Source organism: Carcharhinus amblyrhynchos, chromosome 2, assembly GCF_965287045.1.
Source record: "Carcharhinus amblyrhynchos chromosome 2, sCarAmb.v2.hapA, whole genome shotgun sequence".
Lineage (NCBI taxonomy): Eukaryota > Metazoa > Chordata > Chondrichthyes > Carcharhiniformes > Carcharhinidae > Carcharhinus > Carcharhinus amblyrhynchos.
Genome location: NC_137325.1, coordinates 55,085,432 through 55,111,260, shown reverse-complemented (window position 1 = coordinate 55,111,260; position 25,829 = coordinate 55,085,432). Strand labels below are relative to the sequence as shown.

Sequence of the window (25,829 nt, the reverse complement as noted above, 5' to 3'; positions counted from 1 at the left end):
CATGGGAATTCTAACAAAGTGGAAGCAGCTTCAACAGCATGTGGATCCCCATTTGTGTATTTGAAAATACATCCCAGATGGGTTAAAAGAAGGGAATACTGTCTCCTTGATTAGCTGATGTGCTGAGAGATTAAACTATTATTTCACAACTTGGACTCCAAACACATGGCCTTGTTTAATTCTGTGATTTTTAAAGTGTATTCAGGTGCATTGATGTGACTTCAGAGAAATTAGGTTATGATGGATTTCCCTTTCAAACCACATTGTTATTATACATCATTGATTCCAATTAGCTGGGCTACAAGTATGGGGTGGTCCACCTCTGACAGTCCTTTTTGACAAAGGCAAAGCACCATTTAAACTAACAATAAAAAATAAAATAAGTTTCACTGCTCTCTTACTACCTACAATCTGCACTTTTAACAGTGGTGGCATTGCTTAACTACCTTCATCGCAGGATAGAGGAGTTTATAATATATTACAGGAAAAACCGAAATGTGTGGTGAAACTTCTATGTTCCCTAAAGTGCCCACATGCCTCTAATAAGGTTGCTAATTTTCCATAGGCAGAGAAATATATCACTTCTCCAAACTGATACATTTTTGTCCAGCTTTCTAGCAACAACCATTCCAAGGAAACATGAAAAGCTGATTGTGATTGTTCAACACAAAAAGAAAACACCCTCTCTATTTCTAAATATCTTTATCTAACATAATTATGTTCATAGTGCTTTCCGTGAAAGGCTTTCCATAATAAAAGAACCTATTTGAGAACATATATTTCAGAATACAAGAACTTAAGAAATTCCAAAATATGTCTTTCGGGTTTTTAACATTGCACTTAGAGCAAAAATTCTCTTGGATCGAAACTGACCCATTTTATGGCTGGTATAAAATGTTAGTTAAATATTATTTGAAAAGAAAATGGTTAATCTTGATCTAGAAAGTTAGCAAGAATGTCAAGTAATAATTTTGCCAACAACTCGCTGTTCAAAAACTTCAAGTTCAAAACTTTAAATCAATTTTCTCTGGAATGTTAACCAGTTTACAAATTCAGATAGCACTTTATAACAATGTCGACATAAGCTGTGCCTATCTTGACTCAGTTTTATTTGGTCCCCAATAGTGAAAGACACAGTCCATAATTTGTTGTTCATGGTGCGTTAAGCATAAACTGATGGTTTACCAGTAAATAATAAAGATGCTAAGACTCCCAAACAGTACTGGTGACACAATGAACAGTTAATCATAGATACATCTAAAGATTAGGAGCAGTGTGCGTTAGTAATGGGGCGATAACAATTATTACTGGATATTAATTAATACACACTTACTAAGTTTTGAGATTTTGTACAGAAGTAGGTGAAATACGGTTCTACAGAAAATGTTTTATGTTAGCCAACACCTGTGCTACAAAGCACAATGTGGTTTTGTGGTTTCAAAGTAAAATATACTCAAACTAAGGTAGGTAAGAAATTGATTTGTTCCATGCTGCAAAATATTGTTATGAAATATTTATATTTAAAGCAATTCTTGCATCAATAGAATTAAAGTTTGTTCTTGATACAGTCTCTGTTTCATTAGAATATTTTTGTCTATAATTTTTGAATTGATTACAGTCTGTGGTTGTGCTTGCTTTTAGAAATGAAGCCTTCAAACAAAGCATTTGTCAGCAATAAAAGTGCACAAATTCCCTCCAATTCCTGTTCCATCTTTTCTTTTTAGAATTATACCCATTATTGCAGGGAAACAATTATTATGTAATTGTGACCCTGCAAACTAAGTTTGAAGATGAAGGAATGTGTTCAGGGTTAATTTTTGTAGTTTCAATATTGCAGCATAAAAGATTAATACAACATGAATTATATGGGAAGCATGGGAAACACTGTTTTTGTAATATGGACGTACATGAAATAGTCTTGTTTTGCTGAATACTGTGCAACTTAGTTTGGGTATTTTAGTGCAACCAAAATTGGGTAGGTTGAAGGCCCCACTGAAGCCCAGTGAATCAGTTGTAAATCCTTGTATGGCAAGGCTACAGGTCCATCATTCACTATTATACAGAAAACTAACAAAGTGCACAAATACAATGCATGTCAAAGATGAGCACAGTATACTCTTTCTCTTAGCTTATTACCAAACTGCTTAGTCAAATAATATTAAACATCACTAATGCATGCCTTCTCTTTCATTAGATTTAAATCTGTTACAGATTCAGAAGAACAATTGTCACATGTAATACTTAGAATGATGGACCACAGCTAATCTAGATTGAAGAAGCTAACAGGAACATTGTTAAACATACTTAATTATTAAAAGAAATAGTACAATGGAAAAAGTCAGGGGAAAAGTTCAACTCAGTGAAGCACTGCTCAAGACATATAGAAATGGTTTCCATTTGCATTCTTTTTAAGCTGACAGGTTTTTTGAAACCATCGACACAAATCCTTCAGGCAGTATTTGTAAAAGGAAGCAAGCAAATTTTGTTATAGTCCAATATACCACATGAATAATGGTTCAATTTTTGAAAGTAATGTGATGCAAAGAATCAACCATACTTGGGGTCAAATCCAATTAATGCAGCTTTGATACTTAACAAGGACAAGATGTTACCAATAGCAAAATAAATTCAATGGCAAAATTTACATTTAGAATCACTCTTAAATTTAACACATTTATTCTAATGTTGAAGATTTCTTCTGAACTGCTAATGGGTTATGTTTTTGCAACGTTTACAGACTGATAATCAATCCATGGAATTATTTTGCTAATTATATTAAAGGGAATGGGAACAGTAGGTGGTAACTATTCACAATGCAAGCTTCTTAACTCCTTTTCTTTCATATAGTTACGTTTGACATTGCTTTCACAAGAATAGCTGTTTTTTAGTGAAAGCTTACTAAATGGCCTTGAGTACATTTCCTTGGTGCTGTGACTTCTCAAGAGGGACATGACTCACATCAGCTGCAAATACCCTCAATGACCTTGTGTGCTGCACAGAATGGAGTTGGGCATAATTTACTAAAGCAGCTTGGGCTGAGTTTGCCTCCAAACATGGAAAAAATTGTTCAAATAACTTTAGACGACAAGTTATAATTCCTGATTGATATCTAGTTATAAAAGCTGTGCTAATCTTCATTGATACATTCACCAAAAATAACTATAATTGGCATCATGCTAATACACCAATCCTTCATTCACTGTGGGCTTGGTTACATTGGTGTAGAAATTGGTATGCATTGGAAAATTTGTGGGACCATTGTTTTAGGCATTCAGGAGAATACCTAAGAACAAGCTTTAGATCATTTAAAAGAATAAATTAGAAATCTAAGAACCTCATTAAGAAATTAATTGTCAATGAATGGGACAGGCATTGGAATCTTGGGGTGCTGCACCTACAAAACATCCATGTTTTCCACTGGGCAAATTGCCTATGGAATCGTGATCGGTGTTGGCAGCTTATGCCAATGGAACACTGATGTGGGCCAAAGACCAAATTCCATTGAGCTTCAGGTTTCACAGCTTGGGTATACATTGTTGAAAACAGACTCTGACCAATTTTGTGGCCATTATTTAGTTTAAATTGATTTGCAATTTGGGTTACAGTGGGGAGAAACCTCCTTAGGAGATTTAATGGAGCTGCACAGAATCCCTGTCAAAGTGGATTGTTCATGGTCTGCGGAATGAAAGGACTTGACAGAACAAATTACCTTTTCTCATTGCATACATTCTACCGGAATAACAATCAGCTCAGGATGCAGAGCAACCTTTCACTAAATGTTTCAGACGCATACATAAGCTAAAGACCAAACACAACCTCTAGAGTTATAAGTGGATCTGTGATTCCATTGTAAGCATTTCTGTTAACATTTTATTCTCCCTTTTAAAAGACATCTTAAACAATCTGGAATTAAGAACTGTGGATTTTGCTTCAATGTGAAATATCCACAACTTATAGATGGCAAAAGTTCATTGAGAAGGTTATGTTGTTGTCCTTGGTTGGCTCCAGCAATCTTACCAACTGCCAACTGTGCACTGAGTGAGCCTCACACAACTTGCCCTGTCTTTGTTTCTCTGCTTGCTAATAAGTGTGTTTTCTTCACACACTTTCTCTTTAAACATTCTGAAAACATAGTCACTAATTTGTTGATGAAAATATGTTTTTTTTCCTACATTGGCTAGTGAATTGTTCAAAGATATGACATTATCTTTATATATCCCCCATATCTTTCACTTCAGTGTAATAATGATTATGATCTTTTCAAAATACTCCTTCCACAAAGAGAAGAAATCTAATTTTAAGTAGTTAAGGATGACTCTAATCTGATTGAATCAATTACCAGGGCGATCATTTGCAAAATTCTTTAACAGCAATTGTTTTCGCTAAAGAATTAATATCAGACCAAGATTATAACATAGTACTTTGGGTAGTTACTTTCCAGTGCTGTAAGAGCTTCAAAATTCCTGACTAATTTATTAAATTAAAACTGGGTTAATACTTAAACCTCACCCCTCCCCCAAGAGGTTACATTATGTTTGGATCAGGATCTCATAGACCGATCCAATCCCAAGGGGTTTGCATTTAGGTTCAGCCTGATTCACTCCATGTGACAGATGGTGTTAAATTACCAGTTCAGTGCACGTGTGGAGCTTTTTCTTTCCTATAGGGAATGGGTGGAAATTTGCATTAAGGACTGATGTGAGTCTCCTGGTTTGCAATGTCAATTTAAATGCCAAGAAGTGGACATTTTACTCTAGTCTCTTGGTAATATATTTCTTATACTTGAATATTTACTGTAAATTAGCTGCAGAGTCATAGATGCAAATTCGTAGCTAGATTTTAACTTTCCAGACTTTTTTTGACTAATTGGCATGGTAACAATTTTAAACAGCCAAAGGAAAAGATTTTGGTGAAATAAGGAGGCCAACAAAAAAGGCTAAAGAACTCGTGCATACTCCAAGAGGCACAGTACTCACATCAATATGTTCTGGATGGAAAACAGGATTGATTTTGTGGGTGAAGTTTTAACTTTCTATATTTTGTGGGAATGGAACAGGATGGAAGTTAAAATAGAGCAGTTTCATTTCATGCTCTGTCCCCTCTGGTCGTTGACTTTGGCTTTGCAAGTTGACTTTGACTCTGACTCTGCACGTTTTGATAGTGGATAAGAAACTTGCTGAGCTCTGCAACAAGTGCAGAACCAGCATTTAAATGAGACATGGGAGCTAAGATGCTCTTGGTGTGAAACTTAGCCAGTCATTACACCTCCCTTCAAGTTGCCCACCTACTCCGGGTTAAAATTGAACCTTATGGAAGTGGCACTCACAAGAAGTGCAAGTAAGGAAATTACACGACCACAACCTAGGACTGCAGACCCAAAATTTTCTGAACAGCTCTACCTGCCATTGTTGCTGCATGGCAGAAATGTCAGACTGTAGAATCAACCACCGTTCCTTCAGCTTTGTGATCCACATCCCAACAATATCCAAAATAGGCTTTACTACCTCACTTATGTTGTTCCAGGTTAGGCAATGGAAGGTGATTCCAGCCCACAAGTGGCATAGCCTATTATTACTGAGGCAACCAAGGTAAATTAAACACCAACAGGCTGGAATTTCAAGCTATGGTTTGGAATCTGTGGTGAGCTCCTTCATTTCAAGAAGCTGCAGAGATTGCCCAGAATTAAAGGTGCACTTTAGAGTTCCCTCATTAAACCAAACTCTTGCATTAGTGTCTGTTCTCACTATTTTCCAACTGTTATTAAAATGCCAAAACACGAATTACTTTAAAAATCTTAATGATCAGCCTTTTGTTCTAAACAGCTATCGTATTATTTAAGACATTACAGCTGTTTTCAATCGTTTCTTGCTGCTTCAAATAAATAGGGATATCTGGTTCTTAAGAGGAATTATAACTAGTTGGCTTTGTATATAGTTTTTCAGTTTGGAAGAAAAACATATATAAAATTATTGAGACTACCTTTCCTCTATCCCTTACCACAGTACACACCAGGCTCACATTTAGGCAATAAGATTTTTGTCCAGACAAACTAGTGTTTGTGTGAACACTACTGTTGGTAGCCTGAAAGTTTGATTTATATGGCTGATGTCACAACCTTGTGTCAATAGGATGTATCTAAATAAAATGTGGAGCTGTTGGTAGATCATTCTTATCATTAATCTTAAAAGATGATAATCAAAAGCTCATATAAAATGAAGGAAGTTTGAAAGACAGATTCTTCAGATGTGATACACACCATGAAAATTACAACCTATAGTATATTCATCATAATGGCTCATACTGAGAACAGAGTTCAAATGACAGCCTGTTTCTCAAATTGAAGTAACGTAAATTTCAATATATTGTATTGATTGTGTTAACTTCTTTAATCTCAATTCATAAAGTTTGATTTTCAGTGCAAATAAACAATTTTAAGAAATAGGTGCTGCATTATGTGATATGTCTATAGTATAGGTTGGAGGCTTCCCTTCACTGATGACCATACTGTTTGGTGCCTCAGTTTAGCTGTTAATTTGCAGGACATATTAGATACCTAGATCTTGCTGGTGATAATAGATGGAGACTATATACAAATATGTTGTAATAAAATTCAGAAGGTTCAAAAATTCGGAGCAGAACCTTCAAATTGGTACCAGCAAGTTATGAGAAAAGCATTAAAGCATTCCCAAGCTATTAGCACATTAATTGCATATTTCCCTTTTTTCGTAACTAAAGTAAAAAAAAACTTAGCTTTCTGATAACTATTAAAATGAAAAGCAATTGTCTTTTTTTTCTGAAATTGTATCTAATTCCAGAGTTATGTTGACATTCCAAAAGTCCTGAGGAGTGGAAGGTCTTGTTTTCCCCCTCTGCCAGCCCACTCCCGATGGAAGACAGTATTTACAGGATAGGATTCAGGTCTGTTCTCTGATTGGCCAGCTGGGTGAGGCTGGAGCTTCCTACAACCTCATTGACGGCAGTCGAAGTGCTAATTGAATTGTGCTGGATGACTTGTTGTTGAGAACAAGCAGGGATGGGACTTCCTGGCTGACTGTTCTCAGGACCTGGGGGAAAAAAATAACATTCAAAATTAATATTGTTCAAGTTGTGGTTTGAAATGTTTTTTATTGAAGCAATTTTTTCCAATAACATATTCCCAACTGGTCAGTTTGCAGTGTATGACACAAAGTAGAATATTTAAATATATTCCACCTAACTATTCTTTTAGAGCTGTGCAAAATATTTTGTTCTGCTGAAACTAATTGATTTCCTATTAAATTTAAAATAGCCATTAATTTAAGTAGGTAAATAGAAGGAAAAATAATGTCAAATACTCAAAAATTAAAATACTACACAGCATGCTGATCGGCAGCTGAAAGAGAAATAGATTAACATTTCTTGTGTGAATCCTCATCCAAATGAGTAACCTATTTTACTTTGTCATTGACCTGCGGTGCATTGTGGCTGCAACATTTATTTGTATACCTGTCATATCTTTAGCACTACAGGGTGTTTGCATTTAAAAACAAAGGGTGGAATCTTGTGGAGGCAATGGACGTCTTGGCTACCATTTGGAGGGCTGACACGACCTCCATGTTATCTTTTACTGAGAAGATCCACAGCATCTTGTATGATTCAGGCACTTAATAGGCCTTCCCTGTGATCAAGGATCCCAGCCTGGAGGTCTCAATTGCCAAGTGCTGACAGTAAATTATAGATTAATAGTTCAGGAAGGTAGTGCCTGCTGCCAGTCCTACATCTAACCAAGGCCTTGGATACAGAAGGGACCCCAGGCGTATGTGAGCGATAGTTGAGAGGGGATTTGTGGGGTGGGGTTTGCAATTGACAGGATGGAAGGCAATTGGTAGGAAGGGGAGTGGATGACATCCCCTAGCACCCCCCATGCCAGGTCCTTCAGTCAGTTACTGAACGCCTTTGAATGAAGGACCCCACCCCAATCCCCACCTCAGATGTCTGCAAGAAACATACCAGGGCTTGCTTGTCAAGCTCTCCACGTGGCAAGCTCCCCACCCATCCCTGGGTTAATCCCAGTGGCAGAAGGACAAAGTCCTTAAGTGGGTCTTAATTGTCAATTTAAGGATCTCAATTGGTGGCAGGACAGGACAGATTAAATGAAGTGGAGGCAGGAAGATGCAGGCCTTCACTCACCCACCTCCCACCTGATTAAATGCCCCGCCCCACTATCAAACATACCACTGGGAGGACACAAAATTCGCCCCAAAGTCAGTCATGTGCACGCACACTTGTGGTACAAGCAGTGCTGGATGCCATCATAGGTCAACTCTTAGCACAGATGGATGGAGCCAGTTGCTCTGATACCAATGCTGCCATTTTGGAGCTCCACTCCAGCCAGTGCTCACTCTTAACCACTGCAGTAGGATGAATCCACATTGATTCTATTTGTAGGTATCTTCTGCTTGCAGGTTAGCTGCTGATTGAGTTCCATTGCTATTGTTGATTGAGTAGAAGATTTTGATGATTGAAATGCTATTTAAAGTTGGTGAAGTGGCAAGTTCTAAATGACTTCGGCCTGACTTCAGAATTCTGCTCTGACATTCCAGTCAATGATGCAGTAGTTTGTATCCTCCTTGACTTGCAGTATCTCAGGGAGAATAAGCTGTGGTGATATTGAAGAGGACAAGTTGTTGAAAGGAGGAATTCCTACATATTACTGTCTCAATAGCTGCTGCTTGGCTGGGAGAAGGCTGCTGACTTTCAGTGAAGGAGCCTGCAGGTGGACAGGTAACAGCAAGGGCACTGGGTATAGTGGGAATGGTGGGAGGATGAATGTTGTCATCCTGAGAGAGGACAGTGTGTTAATGCTGCACAGTGCAACTACCATTTCCTGGAGCAGCCTCTCAGCAATTCTAGAAACATGTTGGTGGACTGCATGTGGGACTATTGTGATGTCCTGCAAGACCCTTTGAACACTGGTGTTCGCAGCTATGGAAGCAATCTGCGCCTGTGAGGTTTCGAGCTGAGCTTGTATGAGAGCAGTCTGAGCTTCCGCTGAAGCACCCAGACGGTGGGGCAGAGAATTCCACCCTCTGTTTTTTGAGTAAGCTTCAAACACTAACGGGTGCAAATTCTACAGAGGGGTACTGTCTGGAGCTGTTTAGCCCAGGAGCAAAACCTCCCATCCAGTGTGATTCAATTAGAACTTGTTGGAAGCTTGACAGTGTTGAATGCAGTTTTGGGCGCCGTATTTACGCAAGGATATTTTGGCCTTGGAGGGAGTGCAGAGGAGGTTTACTAGGCTGATGCCGGAGTTGAGGGAGTTGAGCTATGAGGAGAGGCTGAATAGATTAGGCTTGTACTCGTTAGAGTTTAGAAGAATGAGGGGGGATCTCATTGAGACGTATAAGATGATGAATGGGATGGATAGGATAGAGGTGGAGAGACTCTTCCCGCTCAGAAAGGATAGTAGGACTAGGGGGCATAGCCTCAAGATAAAGGGGGGGCGGTTTAGAACAGAGTTGAGGAGGAACTTCTTCACTCAAAGGGTGGTGAATCTCTGGAATTCTCTGCCCGTTGAAGTGGTGGAGGCTGCCTCGCTAAATATTTTTAAGACGCGGGTTGATGGGTTTTTGATGAGAGAGGGGATTAAGGGTTATGGGGAGAGGGCGGGAATGTGGAACTGAGCCACGACAGATCAGCCATGATCTTATTGAATGGCGGGGCAGGCTCGAAGGGCTAGTTGGCCTACTCCTGCTCCTATTTCTTATGTTCTTATGAATAAGCAAAAATCCCTTGGCAGCCATCTTAACAGTTCATCAAAAGCTTCATAGTGAGTACAGTTCATGTTCAAAGTTATGAGTGTGACATGCTTTACTGGGCATGATCCTATAATCATTTAAATGAGCAGGCAGCATGAAGTTTGCATGCTGCCTACAGCGGAAGCAGGTAGTGCAGGTTTATTGTACCTGGTGATTCAGATTTGCCTCATTTGCTCTAAGGCATCGGAATCCTGGACAAGTGCCTAACTCTGTCATGCATTTTTGGGGGGCTGCTGCATTTTGCCCCAATATGTTTTAATATCAAACAAAAATAGGCTTGATAATAGATACAAAGGGTGAAATTCCTACCTTCACCTCTCAAATTCACAGAACAGAACATTTACTGGGATCCCAAATTCAACAAAGAGCATGTTCCCCGGGAACCCCATCTTTATGTGCACCATATTGTGTGTTTCCTCCTTGTGCATGGATTTTTTTGTTTTCTTTAAGAAAAGAGAACATGTGCTTATATTTTGTGTCGTAACGGTACAGCTTTGCCACAAGGTACATACAACAGAATACATTGGTATATGAAAAACTGTTGATAATTACTGTGCACATAATGAGAATTTCATATTGTTTGGAGGTGGGAATAATTTGATAACAGTCCCTGGAGTTTTATTGAGTCAAGGGCATATCAAGGGTTCTGTCGATCTGTAGGGCAGGCTTTCTGCCCTTTGAGAGGCAGAGGCTGTTATTGCTAGTTTATCATTTGATTCTGATCTTGGTGGGAGATATGAGTTATGTAGCCTGCTAGAAAAGAGTCTGTCCAGTAAAGTCTATGGGAGGGATTTTCTGGCTGTTTCCACTGAAGTCAATCCCAGCCGCAGGTTTCCCAGTGGAGGATTGGGTGAACCAGGTAAACAGCCATTGCCTTCGGCAGGTGATCCCACCAGCGGACAGTGACAAGCCACTTCTGTTATGGGAAATTCTAGCCTATGTATTTATTTCCTGCTCTGACTAACATTGAGCAGGAAATAAATACATAGGCTGGAATTTCCCATGTTTTGGCTAACATATGATTCCCCCTAATGTTATGGGCAGAATTGAATTTCATCCTGGTGGGGCAAATGCAATTTCTAGCTCTGACATGTTATGCTTGCCTGTGTATTTCTGGGGTAAGGATTGGGCAGGGCCAGTGCACACAGGTTAAAATCCACAGATTCTGGTGCATACCCAGATTGTTGCCCAAAATGGTTGAATATGGAGATTGAACCCAAACATATGAAGTACTGCGTTCTCTAGTCACAGTCCTTCCTCCAGCCACATGTCAAAAAGGGTATAATTTGTGAATGTGAGAAATATTTGCATGGTGTGCTTTGCTCAAAACATTATTTCGAAGTGCCACCTATACAACGCAAAGGTGAAAATATGTTTGCAAATGTCTCTCCATTTCTGAGTCAGTCAGGCCCTGATCACGTATTCTTACATGTTTTAACATGTAGTCACATAGGGTACAGAGAGCAGAGAGAGATGTGTGGGGGAGTGAAAGAACAATTCCAGAAGGGCAAGTTCTTTTTCTTTAGCTGAGTTAGGTTCTGAAGGAAATACTTAATTTGAATACAGGTTTGCTTGGATTGTATTGAGGAAGATCGATTTGTCTGCAAATTGAGAACTTGAGATCTTTTATTCATTGCTTTTCTTGGCAGTTTGCACTGTGAAGCTAAGGTAGTTATGGTCCGGGTGACTGTCAGAAAGCTTTAACAATTTTTTTTGGACTTCTGTCTTTGGATCTAGATGGTCCTCTATGCATGCTATGTTGTGATCCACGGCCATTTTCTGTGGTGGGGCCTCCTGCTGTGCTGGCCCTGTCAATGCACCAGAAAGTTGCATTCATGAAAGTTGTAGGATATGATGCCACATGGGTAGCACTGGGCTTTAGGTGGTAGCTGATATGGTCACTGGATTGACCAACAAAGCAGAGTTTCTGGGTCATAACTTGGAAGTTGCAAAGGATGTTTATTGGCTTTCCAGCCACTTTTTTTGGGACCAGGGTTCAGGGAGGGTGTACATTCTGTTTTTTATTGGCTTTTTACATTTTGTTGGGGTGATTTCAGTCAGAAATTGGCATTCATGTATGGAACTATCACATGAACACTTAAGTGGGTAAAGAAAAGACAATACTTTACCCATATCTAGCTGTGTACTACTATAATAAGATTTACATGAAATTTGATATATAGTGATGTAACCAACCAAATGTACTGTCAGGATTGATCGTTAAAAATGAAAAATCAATAAAAACTGAAACAACAAATAGTTGCAATAATATTTGAATTGCAGTGATCTGAATTTTGTAAAATGAGTTGACAAAAAGCTTCAAAATAATTGAATCTCCCCTTTGACGGTGGAACTGCCATCTTCAGCCACTAGTAGAAAAGGACATTGATCCTTTCCCAAGCCGAGAGGATGGAGTGAGGATGGAGAAAGAGAATGAGTAATCTGAACCTGCAGGGTTGCTTTACGACTGCCAGCCAGAAAAGCAAAACTGAACCCTGCTCCTCCAATGGGGAAGATGAAAATCCTTGAAGGGTCAAGCATCTTTCATCTTTAATTCCAAATCCAATCTTCTGTAATTTTTAATATCCTTTCTGGATTAGTATTTTTTGGCTATTAGATGCCCAGCACTGAACTTACGTCGCCTTTGATAGACCACAGTGAACAGAATTACAAGGGTACCCTGAGAACATCCACAAATTAGGCCTTCAAAACCGTCTCCAAAGGGAGAAAGAACAGAAGACATGCTATCCCTCAACTGGAGTTGAGCCAGATAGCTATTGAAATTATATGGTGCCATTGCTAAATAATAAATGTGAATTTTTAATTACATATTGGTTTGCACTTGAGTTTTTCAAATTTTATAAGGCTCAACCAAAATGATTTTCGGTCCCTCTATAGATTAACATTGTGTATTCCCAAGTTAAAATAATTGCCACAATTTTTAGAAACTAATTGATATCGAGCTGAAATTTTTAGGGTGCGGGAAGTAGCACACTGCTTGCCACCACACCCCCCCGCTGGAATAAATGTCAGCCCTGAACAGAGCGGTGTTAAACATGGCCGTCCCCCAGCCTTAATATACTACTGGTGGTCTTAAGGTGGGACTTTGATCCCTCAGTCTCAGTTCTCAATAGTTGGCACTGATGGGACTGTGAAGAGGCCATGTGACAAAGGCAACATGGATCCGAGAGACCTGGGACCTGGATTCAATTCCGGCTTTGGATGACTGTTTGTGTGAAGGTTGCACATTCTCCCTGTGTCTGTGTTAGTTTTGTCTGGGTGCTCCAGTCTCCTGCCACAGTCCAAAGATGTGCAGGTTAGGTGGATTGGCCATGCTAAATTGCCCCTTACTGTCCCGGGATGTGGAGATCAGGGGGATTAGTAGTGTAAATAGGTGGGGGCAAATGGATAGGACCTGGGCAATATGTCAGTGCCGATTTGATAGACCAAATGGCCTCCTCCTTTACAGTAGGAATTCTATGACTGCCCCAACAAACGCAGGTAAACCTTTCTTCTTGCTTTTTAATCAGTTGGGTCAGAAAAACAGCCTACTCCCATCCATCTCTTTACACCAATTGTATTATGATGTAAAGAGCATAATATTTGGGGTCAGTTGGTTTGTTCACAAGCTCAGTTGTCTGTTAATTATTTGCTTAAAAATAGCGAGCAGGTTGCCAATTTCAGCACCTATTTGCCTACCGTTTAATGGAGAATGGGTCAGTATGGGTGGATGATAGTGGGGCTTGCTACCCCTCATAGTTTATACGTCCCTCAGGCAGCCACTGAAAATATACCCAGCAGAGTCCACTATTACAGAGATTTGTTTACCTGTCTCACTTCAGTCCCTGCGTACTAGAATCTTTGGATATAAGAATTACAAAACTGACAACAATACATCACAAAAGTTACTGAATTGTCTTCAAAAATGATATCCAAACAAAATTATAAACCACCTAGCTCATGATGTAATAATCACATTATTTATAACCATTCTAATCTATTATTAAAATACTCGAATATTCACAAAGACCCACCATTAAAAATCAATGGAGGGGGGAGAGAATAATTTTCAATTTACCACGGGAGCATGGACTAATATTGTAGATCATGTGCTCATCACTGACACTTCCCAGTTTTTCTTTTCATCAATTCCAATGGAAAATTGGGGTGTCAGAAAATCTGGTTTTGTGCTCCAGTGATGAGGTGAAAATTACTTCCAGTGCACTTAATCCATTTTCTTTTGACAGAGATGCGTTTTACTTACTTAAGTAGCTTTGTGACTCCTCTTGCATTGTTGTGATTGGACAGTCTTTATGTGTCAACAACAGTTGTTTCAGCTGTGCCACCTCATTCTTCAAGAGAGAGACCTCATTCTGTGGACACATTTTATAAAGGTGAAAATCATTCAGAGCTTTTCACCAAGGTTCAATTCTGTCCCAGATTGTTGGATTAACCCCCAAATCAGGTGGATTTCAGTCTGGCGGGAAGAAAAATGCAAGCCTCAAAAATCAAACCCTATCCACATCAATTTCAATGGAATGGGAAACAAATTCCAAAAATGTTAATCAGATTAAATTTGTCAGGACCCAAGGGAAATCCATTCCTCCATGTTACCACCCACAAAACATTGCCTTGTTTCACATACTGTCACTGTCACCTTTTTAAAATCAAGGCCATTATGTCTGCTGTATAAAAAGTTCATGTGAGTTTTGGTAGTCTCAAACAAGTTGCTTATAGGTGTGGTCTCACAGGACAAAAGTGTTTGATGCTGCCTGAAATGGAATATTCCTTCCCCTGCATTAGCAACTAAAAAAAACCTTGCATTTTAATAGCACTTTTCATGACCTTGGATGTCTCAAAGCGTCTTATGAGTGAAAAGGAAAGAAAATGAAAATAAGTATTTTTGCTGCAAAAGCTATGTCAAGTTTTTGATGTAGATTGATTGTGAAACTGGATGTAGCTAAAAAGAATTAAAAATGCGGCTTCACCTGCTAAAGAATAAACAAAATTAACCAAAAGGGTGGCAATATTGCACAGTGGTGCCTCACAGTGCTAGAGAGCCGGCTTCAATTCCAATCTTGGGTGACTGTCTGTATGGAGTTTGCACGTTCTCCCTGTGTCTGTGCGGGTTTCCGCCGGGTGCTCCCATTTCCTCCCATATGTGTAGGTTAGGTGGATAAGCCATGGTAAATGCTTAGGATTACAGGGATAAGATGGAGGGGTGGGACACTCTTTCTGACAGTTAGTGCAAACCACTTCTTGCACTGTAGGGATTATATGGTTCCAGCTAAAAATCCGTATCACACAGACACTGCTGCATACAAAAATGCTACAAGAGTGTACATGGACATTCTTGTACAATGATGGCTTTGTAATAATTATGTCAATTGTGACTTGGTGGGTCGCCCTTCTGCCTCTCTATCACAAGGTTCTGGTTTCAAGATCCAGTTCTGGACTTGAGCACAAAAATTAAGGCTATTGCTTTGATGCAGTATTGAGGGTGCACTGGAGGTGCTGTTGTTTGAACGAGATGATATGAGGGCCTGCTCTGGTGGATGTCAAAGTTCTCATGGTACAGTCTTAAGAAGGGCAGGGGAGTTACCCCTGGTGTCCTAACCAATATTTATCCCTCAATGAGATTATAAAAACAGATTATCTGGTCATTATCACATTGCTGTTTGTGGGACTTAGCAGTCAATTATGCACAAAGCAGTGTTTCCTATATTACGACATGAGTACACTTCAAAAGTACTAACTTCACTGGCTGTAAAACACTTTGACATGTCTGGTGATTGGTGAAAAACGCTATCTTATGATCCCACCAATAACGTACCCCCGCTGCAGGGAAAGGGTATGTTCAGTAGGAGAAAATTCCCACCTCATATAAATTCATCTATCTTCCTTTTTACATGTAAAAGGGCTGAGATTTTTGCAGAGCTATGGAGATTCCACAGCCAACTGAAATTAGGGCTTAGAACCTGCATCTGGAAGTCTCAATTTCAATGGATCCTATTTTTATCAGAATGGGATTGGGGCCGGACGTTGATTCACAAATGAGGAAACTCAACCTTAGCAAAGCCACTTGAACTCATTGTTTACTTCAAACAGATTCTATTTTCGCTAGATTCTGCAATACTTGAGCTACCATTTTATCAAGTAAAGGTAGATGCTTGTGAAGGATGGAAAACGTCTAGGGAACTCTCAAGTTAAATCCTTTGTCCTTTAAATTTTGCAAAAAAGACAGCCTGCCTATGTCCCTGATCTGAAAAACAAATCTGTGCTTGCAGTTTCAATTGATGTTTATTGAGAGAACCCCAAGTGTTATCATTATAATATTATTACTGCTAGACTGCTTCCACAATCTACCATCATCACAGCGCAGAGCTGTAAGTTCACAGTTTGAACAATAGCCCCAATAAGTTACTAAAGGATTAGCTTTCTTTGTGGGTTTATGTTTGTTTTTATAAGGGATTAAGTCATTGAGGGAATTTCGTTGTAACAAATGGGCTTTTATAAATAGGATTATTTTTACATCATGAAGTCTGTAGTAGACAAATAGAACTTTTTTTTCATCTCAGCATGACTCCTATGTGAATATGATGAATGCTGGATGAGATGGAATGCAGGGAAAGGATGGTGGCTGGACATGAGTTGGCACTAAGTTTATTTAGGGACTGTAAGGGCTATGGGGATGAATGATAGGGATCATCTGTTGGCATGAGTGGTACTAAATTGACTTAAGGCCTATAAGAGGTCATGGAGATGGGTGGGGGCATGAGTTGATTTAGGTGCTATAAGGGGCCAATGGGAAATGGGGTGTCTTTTCAGCCACATAGCTAGGTGTTGGTTATTGTCTCTGGATCCTTTTTTGACCCACACATACGGGGTGGTGATTACTAAGGCACACGTTGACAAGTGTTGCCACAAGGTTGACTGAAGCCCATAAGGGTCCATGGAGTTAAGGGGTATGGGTTGACTTGACTGGCATAGATGGGGCATGGCAAGTGGGTGAGCGGTCAGTGAGAATGAGGGAGAAGGGCTAGAGGGCCTTTATTAAATGACACAAGTGGGATGATGTCCACAGAACTGATGCAGGCCTTTTAACCATGGCAGAGGCACAGTGGCAGAGTGGTTAGCACTGCTGCTTCACAGCACCAGGGACCGGGTTCAATTCCAGCCTCAGGTGACTGCCTGTGTGGAGTCTGCACGTTCTTTCCATGTCTGTATGCTTCCTCCCACAGTCCAAACATGTGTGGGTTAGGTGGTTTGGCCATGCTCAATTGTCCCTTAATGTCGAGGGGACTAGCAGGGTTATATGGGGTAATGGGGATAGGGCCTGGGTAGGATTGTTGGTGGTGCAGATTTGATGGGCCAAATGGCTTCCTCCTGCACTGTAGGGATCCTATGGTTGAACCAGTCCGCCTCTGCCCTTGGCAACCCATGTCCACCTCCGATCTGCATCATTGTGTGGTAAGCTTGATTCCATCCTGCACCTACTGCCCACCAGAACATAGATCCTGCAATTTGGAGCACTTTTTCCTGAGGCAGGTGCTGCGAGCCTGAAAATTTCTGAATTCTGCCCATCCATTTTGGGAATGAAAATCCAGGCCAAGGATTCCTGCATTATGCTTTTAGGAGAGATTTCTGTCAGTGAGAGGCCTAAAACAATTTGAGGACCTGGTCTCATTTCAGTATTCTTGGTGACTGGCAGTGTTTCATGGCAGGCACCCAGCTCTGGGCTGGCATAATCAAACATCCAGAATGCTGAGGCAGGCAGTTAGGTCCAAGGATAGGAAAGTGACCATGGAGGGGTCGGCTTGCGATGCAGGTTGGCATTAGTCTTCTTGTGGAACAAGTTTGTGCTTAATTTTTTCAGCCTTTTCTGCCACTTCTGTTTCACCAGCTGGAATAATTGTACACAGCATGAATGACATATGTTCTGCTCAACTGTAACTCAAATCTGGTTCAGATGCATGTCATAAGGCACAGGATTAAATGTAGTAATGAGGTGCTTACCTGATTCAGCCGGGTTCTGGGCCACACAGCAATCGGCCTTGGGCAATCAGGCAGCAAGGAGCATCAGAAGATAAATTAGATGACAAGTGCAGCACAGCGAGTTGAGAACTAGTACTGCAGAGTTCTTGCCAGATGGCCTGAGTTAAAATTGGCTCTTTTGACTTTACAGGCCCAATATTTACAAGGTGTGTGGGTGGGAAGGGGTGCTGGGAAGAAGTTGTGGACAGGAAATCCAAAAGCATGGGTTTCCCAAACATCCTGATTGCTCAAAATGTTTTCTCCAGGTTTCCTGTCCGACAGCCAGCCTGACTGACTGTCTGGCTGCTTGTTGGGCTGGAAAGCCTGCAGCAGAAGGAAGCAGTGTGGTGTAGACAGGGAGAGATGATAGTTGGATGGTTAGGAGGTGGGGAGAAGCAGATAGATTATGGGAGGGGATTTACGGGATAGCTTATTGAGCTGGCAGAAACACTCCTGCCCATACTGGTCCAAAAGCAGTATTGTAAAGGCACTTACCTTACACATTCAGCCCTTCTGTATCTCACCCATCTGGTTTCCCAAGGGAGAGCCAGCTAGCATGGCTTCAAAGTAAAAATTGTTAAAATGAAGGCTACAGCCTCCTTAAAAGGTTTCAATTACTGACCCACCAGCTGACAACAAATTGGTTGATCAAATTCCCTTCCTTTTCCAGCCTTCATTAAAATTGGAAATGGGCAGGGCAGGTTTGAGGAGAATTATGTTCTTGTTTCAGATTCTTAATTTTTTAACCCTACCTGAGCCAAATTTACCCATCTTGAGGGGATAAAATTATTTCATCTATATTTAGGTCAACATGACTGAAATAGCCTTTAGTTCTTTCATCAACTATACCATTCTCTTTGAGTCCATCAAGAGAATCTACTTTGAAATCTAAGCTAACAAAACCAAAACTAAATATTCTCTTTCATCTGAGCCCCTGAATTTCAAGAACAAGCAGCTATTTAATAAAAAATCTGTTGTAAACTTTTATTGTTCTCGTGATAAGAATCCACTAAAACAAGTGAGCATATTTAAATAATTACATTTCAGTTGATACAAAACAAGATTATAAATCGGACATGAAGTTAACATTGGTGTTTTTTTTCCCCTGAACATCATCTGTAGCCTTGTGAAGCAGCAGAATGTATTTTGAAAGTTAACTCAAGTGTCACCAAAGGATTCAACAATATCTTGACTATCTTCTGAGCTGAAAGGGAGAGTCTTTCAGCTCATGGAAATCTTCTGTCCACTACTTTTCAAGAAGATATCAATTTATCACTTGAAATGAGATGATGTTTCCATTAAATAACAGATGGAGGAATTTCATATGAATAAGATCGTTCGTAACATTGCGCAGTGCAATTTTAACAATCGTACACAGTTTAGTAATTCATTTTGAGAATGGAAGAAGAAATGAGAAACATTAAATGTTTGTTCAGTAATTAAAAAGCTGCAATGTTATGCTCCATTTTTTGAGCATATATATGCAATCTGGAATAAAATATCTTTGGGAGTATTAAGGATTAATCCTAAACCTGCCATAGTAGAAACGATTAGAAAATAGCATGAAATGATGCTCCTTTCAAATGATAAACTCAAATAATATGAAAAACCTTTTCTAGGATGATTTGTAAGCAAATATCATACCTGAAGTTGCATATTGGTTTGTGTGAGTTCCTCTGCTTTCTTTTCCAGTGATAACACCCACACTTTTCTCTTCTGTCTACAACGTGTTGCAGCTGCGCGATTTCTTTCCAGAAACTTCCTCCGTCTTTCATCAGGATCTTCATCCACAACCCTTCTCCTACGGCCCCCACTGGTTGGAGTTGGGTGCCCTGACTGTGGAGATTGCATCTGTTGCGCTCCAGGTGAGACCTGCAAGGGAACATCAAATGTATTTCGCATTATATAAAGAAAGAGTTAGCACAAAGTTTCAGTTTAAATGCAGACAGATTGTAATCTCACACTTGAGAATTTCTATCTGATGCTCATGATGGCCTCATTTCTCCCCATCACAATATACAACAGAACAGAAAAGGCTCCATCTAAAGAGACACCGGTCTGCACCTTATGTGGGAAATTATGAGGAACTTTTTTTGGTTATGGGATCATTTCCCAATTCTGATGTCACTCGTATCAGCAGTTTGCCTACCTGCATGATCTTATGGAAGGCAGACAATTAACAAACTATTTTCTGTGTTCATTATTCAATTAGAGATGGCTGATGGGAGACCAAATTGGCAACACAATTGAGAGTGTTGTATTTAAAGGGACATTGCCATCCTATGGAGTAATAATTGATTCTCTCTCAAATAACCATCAGTGGTTCACATTTCTGCTCCCTTGGCTGTCTCATTACTCCTGGAGAAATAACCTATTTACGGAGAATCATTTGTTTTGGACCATTTTGGTTTGTCTCAGGCTTCCAGCTGATTTATGCTGAGGTTAGTTCTACTTGGATTGTTGCTAGTGAGGGACAGCGTGTGGGTGCTCATTATTTCCTCCAAGGAAAGGAGTCATTTATTATACTAAGTAGGACTCATCTGCAGATTCTGCTTTGTTCTATCACCTTACTGTACTGAACTGTGAAAATATTAACTTACTGTTATCTTTTATATCTTTAGTTACAGCTTTTTTCTACAGCTGCTTCTTTGACTCTTTGTTCATCCTCTTGTTCTCTTTCTTTATATTCTGTATTAATTTCTGTGAATTTCCTCAGTTTTCTCCCTATAGGAATTATATGTTATTCTTCCCTCTGATTAATTTATTAATTCATTTAGTCTTGCCCTGAGCCTTGTTGTTTTGCTCCTTTGCTGACCTGAATGCCTGTCAGTTGCAGGCAAAAATAACTCCCCTCTGAGTTTTGACCCCACTGAGATGATGAGCTCCAGACACTGCAGTGGATCTGTACGACATTCAGAAAATGTCATTGCTCTGGGAAACCAGCTGATTTGGTTTCTTGCCGCTGCCAGATGAGTTGCTGCACAGGATCACCTCTGATACAAGCACATGGAAATGGGACACATACTGGGGAAGTGGACTGATGCTTTGCTTTTAGACTCTCCATACATCCTCTCCCCCCTCCACCAAATAAAACCCTTACAGAGCTCAGAAAATTCAAGTTACATATGCCTGGATCCCACAGTTGGAGGTGCTTATGTATAGAATGTACAGACCCCTTTCAGGAGACAGTAGGCACATTCCATGTGTCTTCCAGACCACTCCCATCCCCCCACCCACCCAAATCCAGCAAACAATATTAGTCAAATATTTCAAGCTCAATGGTTAGATAAAGGGGGGGCGGTTTAGAACGGAGTTGAGGAAGAATTTCTTCACTCAAAGGGTGGTGAATCTCTGGAATTCTCTGCCCGTTGAAGTGGTGGAGGCTGCCTTGCTAAATATTTTTAAGACGCGGGTTGATGGGTTTTTGATAAGAGAGGGGATTAAGGGTTATGGGGAGAGGGCGGGAATGTGGAACTGAGCCAAGACAGATCAGCCATGATCTTACTGAATGGCGGGGCAGGCTCGAAGGGCTAGATGGCCTACTTCTGCTCCTATTTCTTATGTTAGGGCTTTCTGCTTTAAAAATCAGCAACAATTTAATTACTGTTGGCAGATATACTACACACTCCTTCTCCTCCCCTCCCACCCCTTCCCAGGCAGTAACATAAAGGGGGCACAGTGTTGGAGAACCTCAGAAATTCTAGTGGATAGCTATCGACAAATGTTTTATTATCGGAAGATAGTCCTTTACATGTTAAATGATCTCCCCCATTGTCAAAGCAACCCTGCGTGTAATTTACATCGTGTTTGAATATATCTGTTGATATTAGGATGGATATATTTTATATCTCCATCACATCTACTGGAAAAACCTGAACTTGGTGGTGATCCATTGGAGCTGCTCCCAGACACATTTCCTACCCTGTCTACTGGAACTGTGCCAGAGTTAGTGCAACTCCAAAAAAAATCATGCCCAATGTCTGTGTTTGTTTAAGGGCTGTAGGAAGACCATGAGTGCAGACGTAAAATGTCAACTCTTTCCATCCTTTGAAACTAATAAGCATGAGTAGTGAAAGGTGAGAAATGTATGAATCATTTATTTCCTTCAAACCTAGATTCAATTCTGGTACGTATCGACTCTCTCCATATTAAAAGTAGCATTGCTTGCAACAGAAGTCAAGCTACATCAGAAGGATTGGTCGCAGACTTCCAAAATCATTAATTTATTTTTACTCTCTTTTGCTGACCCCATACTTGGTCAACATATATATTTGTCCATCTTAAGTGCTTGAGAAATGTGAAAACAACATTATTTACCATGAACCGTGACTGGCAACCATTTCCACCATTACATTTGTATTTCAGCAAAATGTTGGGTGGAAAATACTGTATTATTGCCACTTTGATTAGTGGTTTTTAAATATCAAAATAATCATGTAAGAAAACCTATTTCTAAAAAACAGAATAGCTGCCCGTTCTTTGACAGTTACCCTGTACTGCTTATACAAAAGGACAAGTGATTAGGTGACGCAAAATGAGAATGCAGATCAGAGAATAAGGCGTAATTTATAGTCCCATCTCTGATTTGCACTCATTTGCTTTGCTTCACCAAATCTTCCCTTCAAAATGATTAACTCCTGCACTGCCAGGAACAGTATCCAGCAGGGAAATTTCTTCACACACTAAGGATAGGGTTTTCCGGCCACATTTGCACAAAAGCCAGAAAATCCCCTTGAAGTTAACTGACCTTTGCAAGGTTCGTGTCCTGCCTGCTGCGATCTCAGTGGTGAGCGTAATGGGAAAATTCCAACCAAAGTGTCATGACAGCAAAAGTTTGTTTGTAAATATTTTCTCTAGTAATTTCATAAATGATAGAACTTAGTTTGCTTTATGAACACAAAATAGATACAAAGCATATTTTTAGCAAGGGAATTATGCTAAAAGGGTAAATTACGAGTGCTAGTTGCACAGACTGGGGATTGCATTTGCTTGAATATCAAAGGGTAAGGGAAATGATTTAATCAAGGTGTTTATGGCAAGTAAAAGATTTGATTGGGTAGACAGAAATAATTTCCTCTTGTGGAAGAATCCAGAACAAGATAGAATATACTTAAAATTAGAGCTAATCCATTTGTGGGTGAAGCCAGAAAGCCCTTCTTCACAAACGGCATGGTAGCACAGTGGTTAGCACTGCTGCTTCACAGCGCCAGGGTCCTGGGTTCAACTCCCGGCTCAGGTCACTGTCTGTGTGGCGTTTACACATTCTCCTCGTGTCTGTGTGGGTTTCCTCAGGTACTTTGGTTTCCTCCCCCAGTCCAAAGATGTACGGGTTAGGTTGACTGGCCATGCTAAGAAATTACCCCTTAGTGTCCAGGGATGTGTAGGTTAGAGGGATTAGTGGGTATAATATGTAGGGATATGGGCATAGGGCCTGGGTGGGATTATGTTCGGTGCAGACTCGATGGGCTGAAGGGCCTCTTTCTGCACTGTAGAGTTCTATGATTCTATGAAATGGTCTGGAGGAAATCTGGTACTCTCTCCCCCAAAATGTTGTTGAGGTGAGGTTAATTGAAAATTTCATAACAGTATAGATTTTTTTATTAGACAAAGTTATTAAGGGTGACAGAGCCAATGGTGATAGATGGAGTTAAGATACAAATGAACCATCATCCAACAGGATGGTTCAAGAACAGGTTCAAAGGGTTGAACTGTGTTTCTGTTTCTAAAAATAGAGCGTACACCCTGGAATATGTTAGTTAATACCCATTGGAAGACTTCAATGCAAAGTTCATTACTGATGAGTGGGCGGGTGTCAGGCCTATGCTGCTCAGGGTATTCCATTCGCCACAGTGGCCAGTCTAGATAACAGCCATGACTCTCCCATCCCACTGCACTAATTTTTTGGCACAGGAGGCCGGGAGAGATACTTCTCTGAACTCCTACTGAAAAAACCAGCATGAATTACTTCAGTTTTCACGCAAATTCAACATTCAGAACTTTTTGGCAGAATTCCAGCCAAGATCTTCCACTGCTTTCCATGGATTCATGAGAAACAGGAGTACTCTTCCTGACTCTATAGTCCTGATGATTTTACCCTTCCACAACTTGCTTGCTCCACCACCACAAAAGCGTATCTGAGGGCTATCTTTGCTGATGCACACAGCCTGAATTCTTCATATGGGGTGATCTGTATGAAATCAATTTCTGCTCAAACACAGAGTGTGGGCCCAGTTAGAAATCTCCCCATAAATATCTTTAGAAAATATGCTTTTAAAACTTTGCAGAAAACACTAACTACAGGAAATTCTCATGAAACTTGTATTGGTCCTGCTATATAAAGTAAGCAGAGAAATTCTTCCCTTTGGTTTTATTAGGTACATCTCCAGGTACAAAGTTATTGATAAAGTGCACTACAAAATACTCATTTTTTTTCTTGATGATAAAAATCCCTGTTGCAATGCTATTACATTAATGATAGAAAATAGACAGTATGATCATTGTTTTTGCATCAGTTTCCATTTCACTCAGTGGTATGGCCATATACCTGGAATACATTCTATAAATATCCTTATAGATGATTTACCTGACTCTGTGCTCCTGTGGGGAGAGGTTGCAGCGGAGGGGTCTGGTGTTGTGGTGGATGTGTGTGTAGGTGTGGATGAGAATGGGAGTGGTTTTGCTGGTGATGATGAGGATGATGTTGATGCGGGTGCGGTGCCTGCTGCTGATGTGTGAAAGGATGGTGGGAGGGAGGCTGGTGTTGATGTGAGTGCATATGATGGTGTGGCTGTGGTGGCTGCTCCTGCCTGGATGTCATCATCTCCATTACTTGACCCATCATGTTCATATTTCCATTTGACAAAGCCGCAGGGTGCTGACTCAGTGCTGCTTTAAGCCTCTGAAAAGAAAACAAAGCAAAGAATGCTAATTAAAACCTCATTGCTTTTCAAATTTGCCATATTGAAGATGTTATACACATTCTCTCCTCAATATCCAAAAACCCCAGATGTCAAAGTAAATGGTAGAAGTCATGCTGGTATTAAAAACTGTGTAATCATACTTCATTACAAGATTAATGTTTTGCATTTCATTGGCCAACATCTGTGCTTTTTTTTAAAAGCCCCTTTTCAAAGGTTTTCTTGCTTTTAAAGATTCTGAGCCAAACATTTTCTTTTTAATGTCACTACAGCAATGATCATTACCTTCTCTGAGCAAAACAAGAATGTAACCTTTCAAATGTATTCATCTTGGCTGTTTGAGCACCAAATATAAAAAGGAACTGTCCAAGTGTGTTCAGAATGGTTTGTGGCAATGAAATCAAAAAAAAACCTTGCATCACTTTGAGTTTCGGTGTCTAACGCCATGGGTACTGCTTTGGGAGGGCAGTAAGTTTATCCTCCTGCTGCTTGCTGCAGTTTGGTTACTAGCATGTTATTCAAATAACTGCCCAACAGAGATCTGGCATTGATTAGGTTACAACGGAACAAAGCTATAGTGAAGAGATGGCAGGAAGACTGTCTGAAGACAAAATTATTCAAGTTGAAACAAAGAAAATTACTTAGTTGCCACCCCTCTCCCCCAGGAAAGCAACTTGAACACGCAGATGGAATAAGGTCTCTTGAGGACAGAACCCCAGCTGAGGGGAACAAATGACAGGGCTTATGTCTCTGGTAATTCAAACTGGAAATTCAGTTTCTACACTTACAGGACTAACTGGGGGAGTACCAAGACCAACTGTGTAGCTGCATAAGTAAAACTAATTTAGGTCATTGTTATTTTGCCAAAAAAAAATATTCATATGCACACGATGAAAAGTAGTTGCTGCTTCTACTAGTTTATGAAAAGATAATCAGCCATATTTCATATTCTACAAAAGGTAACTGAAACTGCGCACGATAAGCCACAATACTAAATATGCCAAAATAAAATTTACTGCTACAAAATTAGGTGATCTGCAATAATGATACCTGTGTCTGAAGATGGAAATCCTGGGATGAT

The 25,829-nt window shown here is 40.0% G+C and overlaps 1 protein-coding gene across 3 annotated transcripts in view; it reads right to left on the bottom strand.

The window, feature by feature from the left end:
• Positions 1 to 1,954: 1,954 nt before the first annotated feature.
• creb5b (cAMP responsive element binding protein 5b) overlaps positions 1,955 to 25,829 on the bottom strand; it is a 359,057-nt gene continuing 335,182 nt past the window's right edge. For 2 of the 3 annotated variants that reach the window (XM_080205922.1, XM_080205939.1), the window contains 4 exons: positions 24,415 to 24,729; positions 19,476 to 19,703; positions 14,062 to 14,170; positions 1,955 to 7,064 (listed from right to left, as the gene is read on the bottom strand). In XM_080205922.1, coding sequence (XP_080062048.1) covers positions 6,901 to 7,064; positions 14,062 to 14,170; positions 19,476 to 19,703; positions 24,415 to 24,729 — 816 coding nt within the window. In that variant the 3' untranslated portion in view covers positions 1,955 to 6,900. Of the gene's footprint in view, positions 7,065 to 10,106; positions 10,241 to 14,061; positions 14,171 to 19,475; positions 19,704 to 24,414; positions 24,730 to 25,829 lie in introns of all 3 variants that reach the window. The other variant, XM_080205930.1, reaches the window with a different exon arrangement.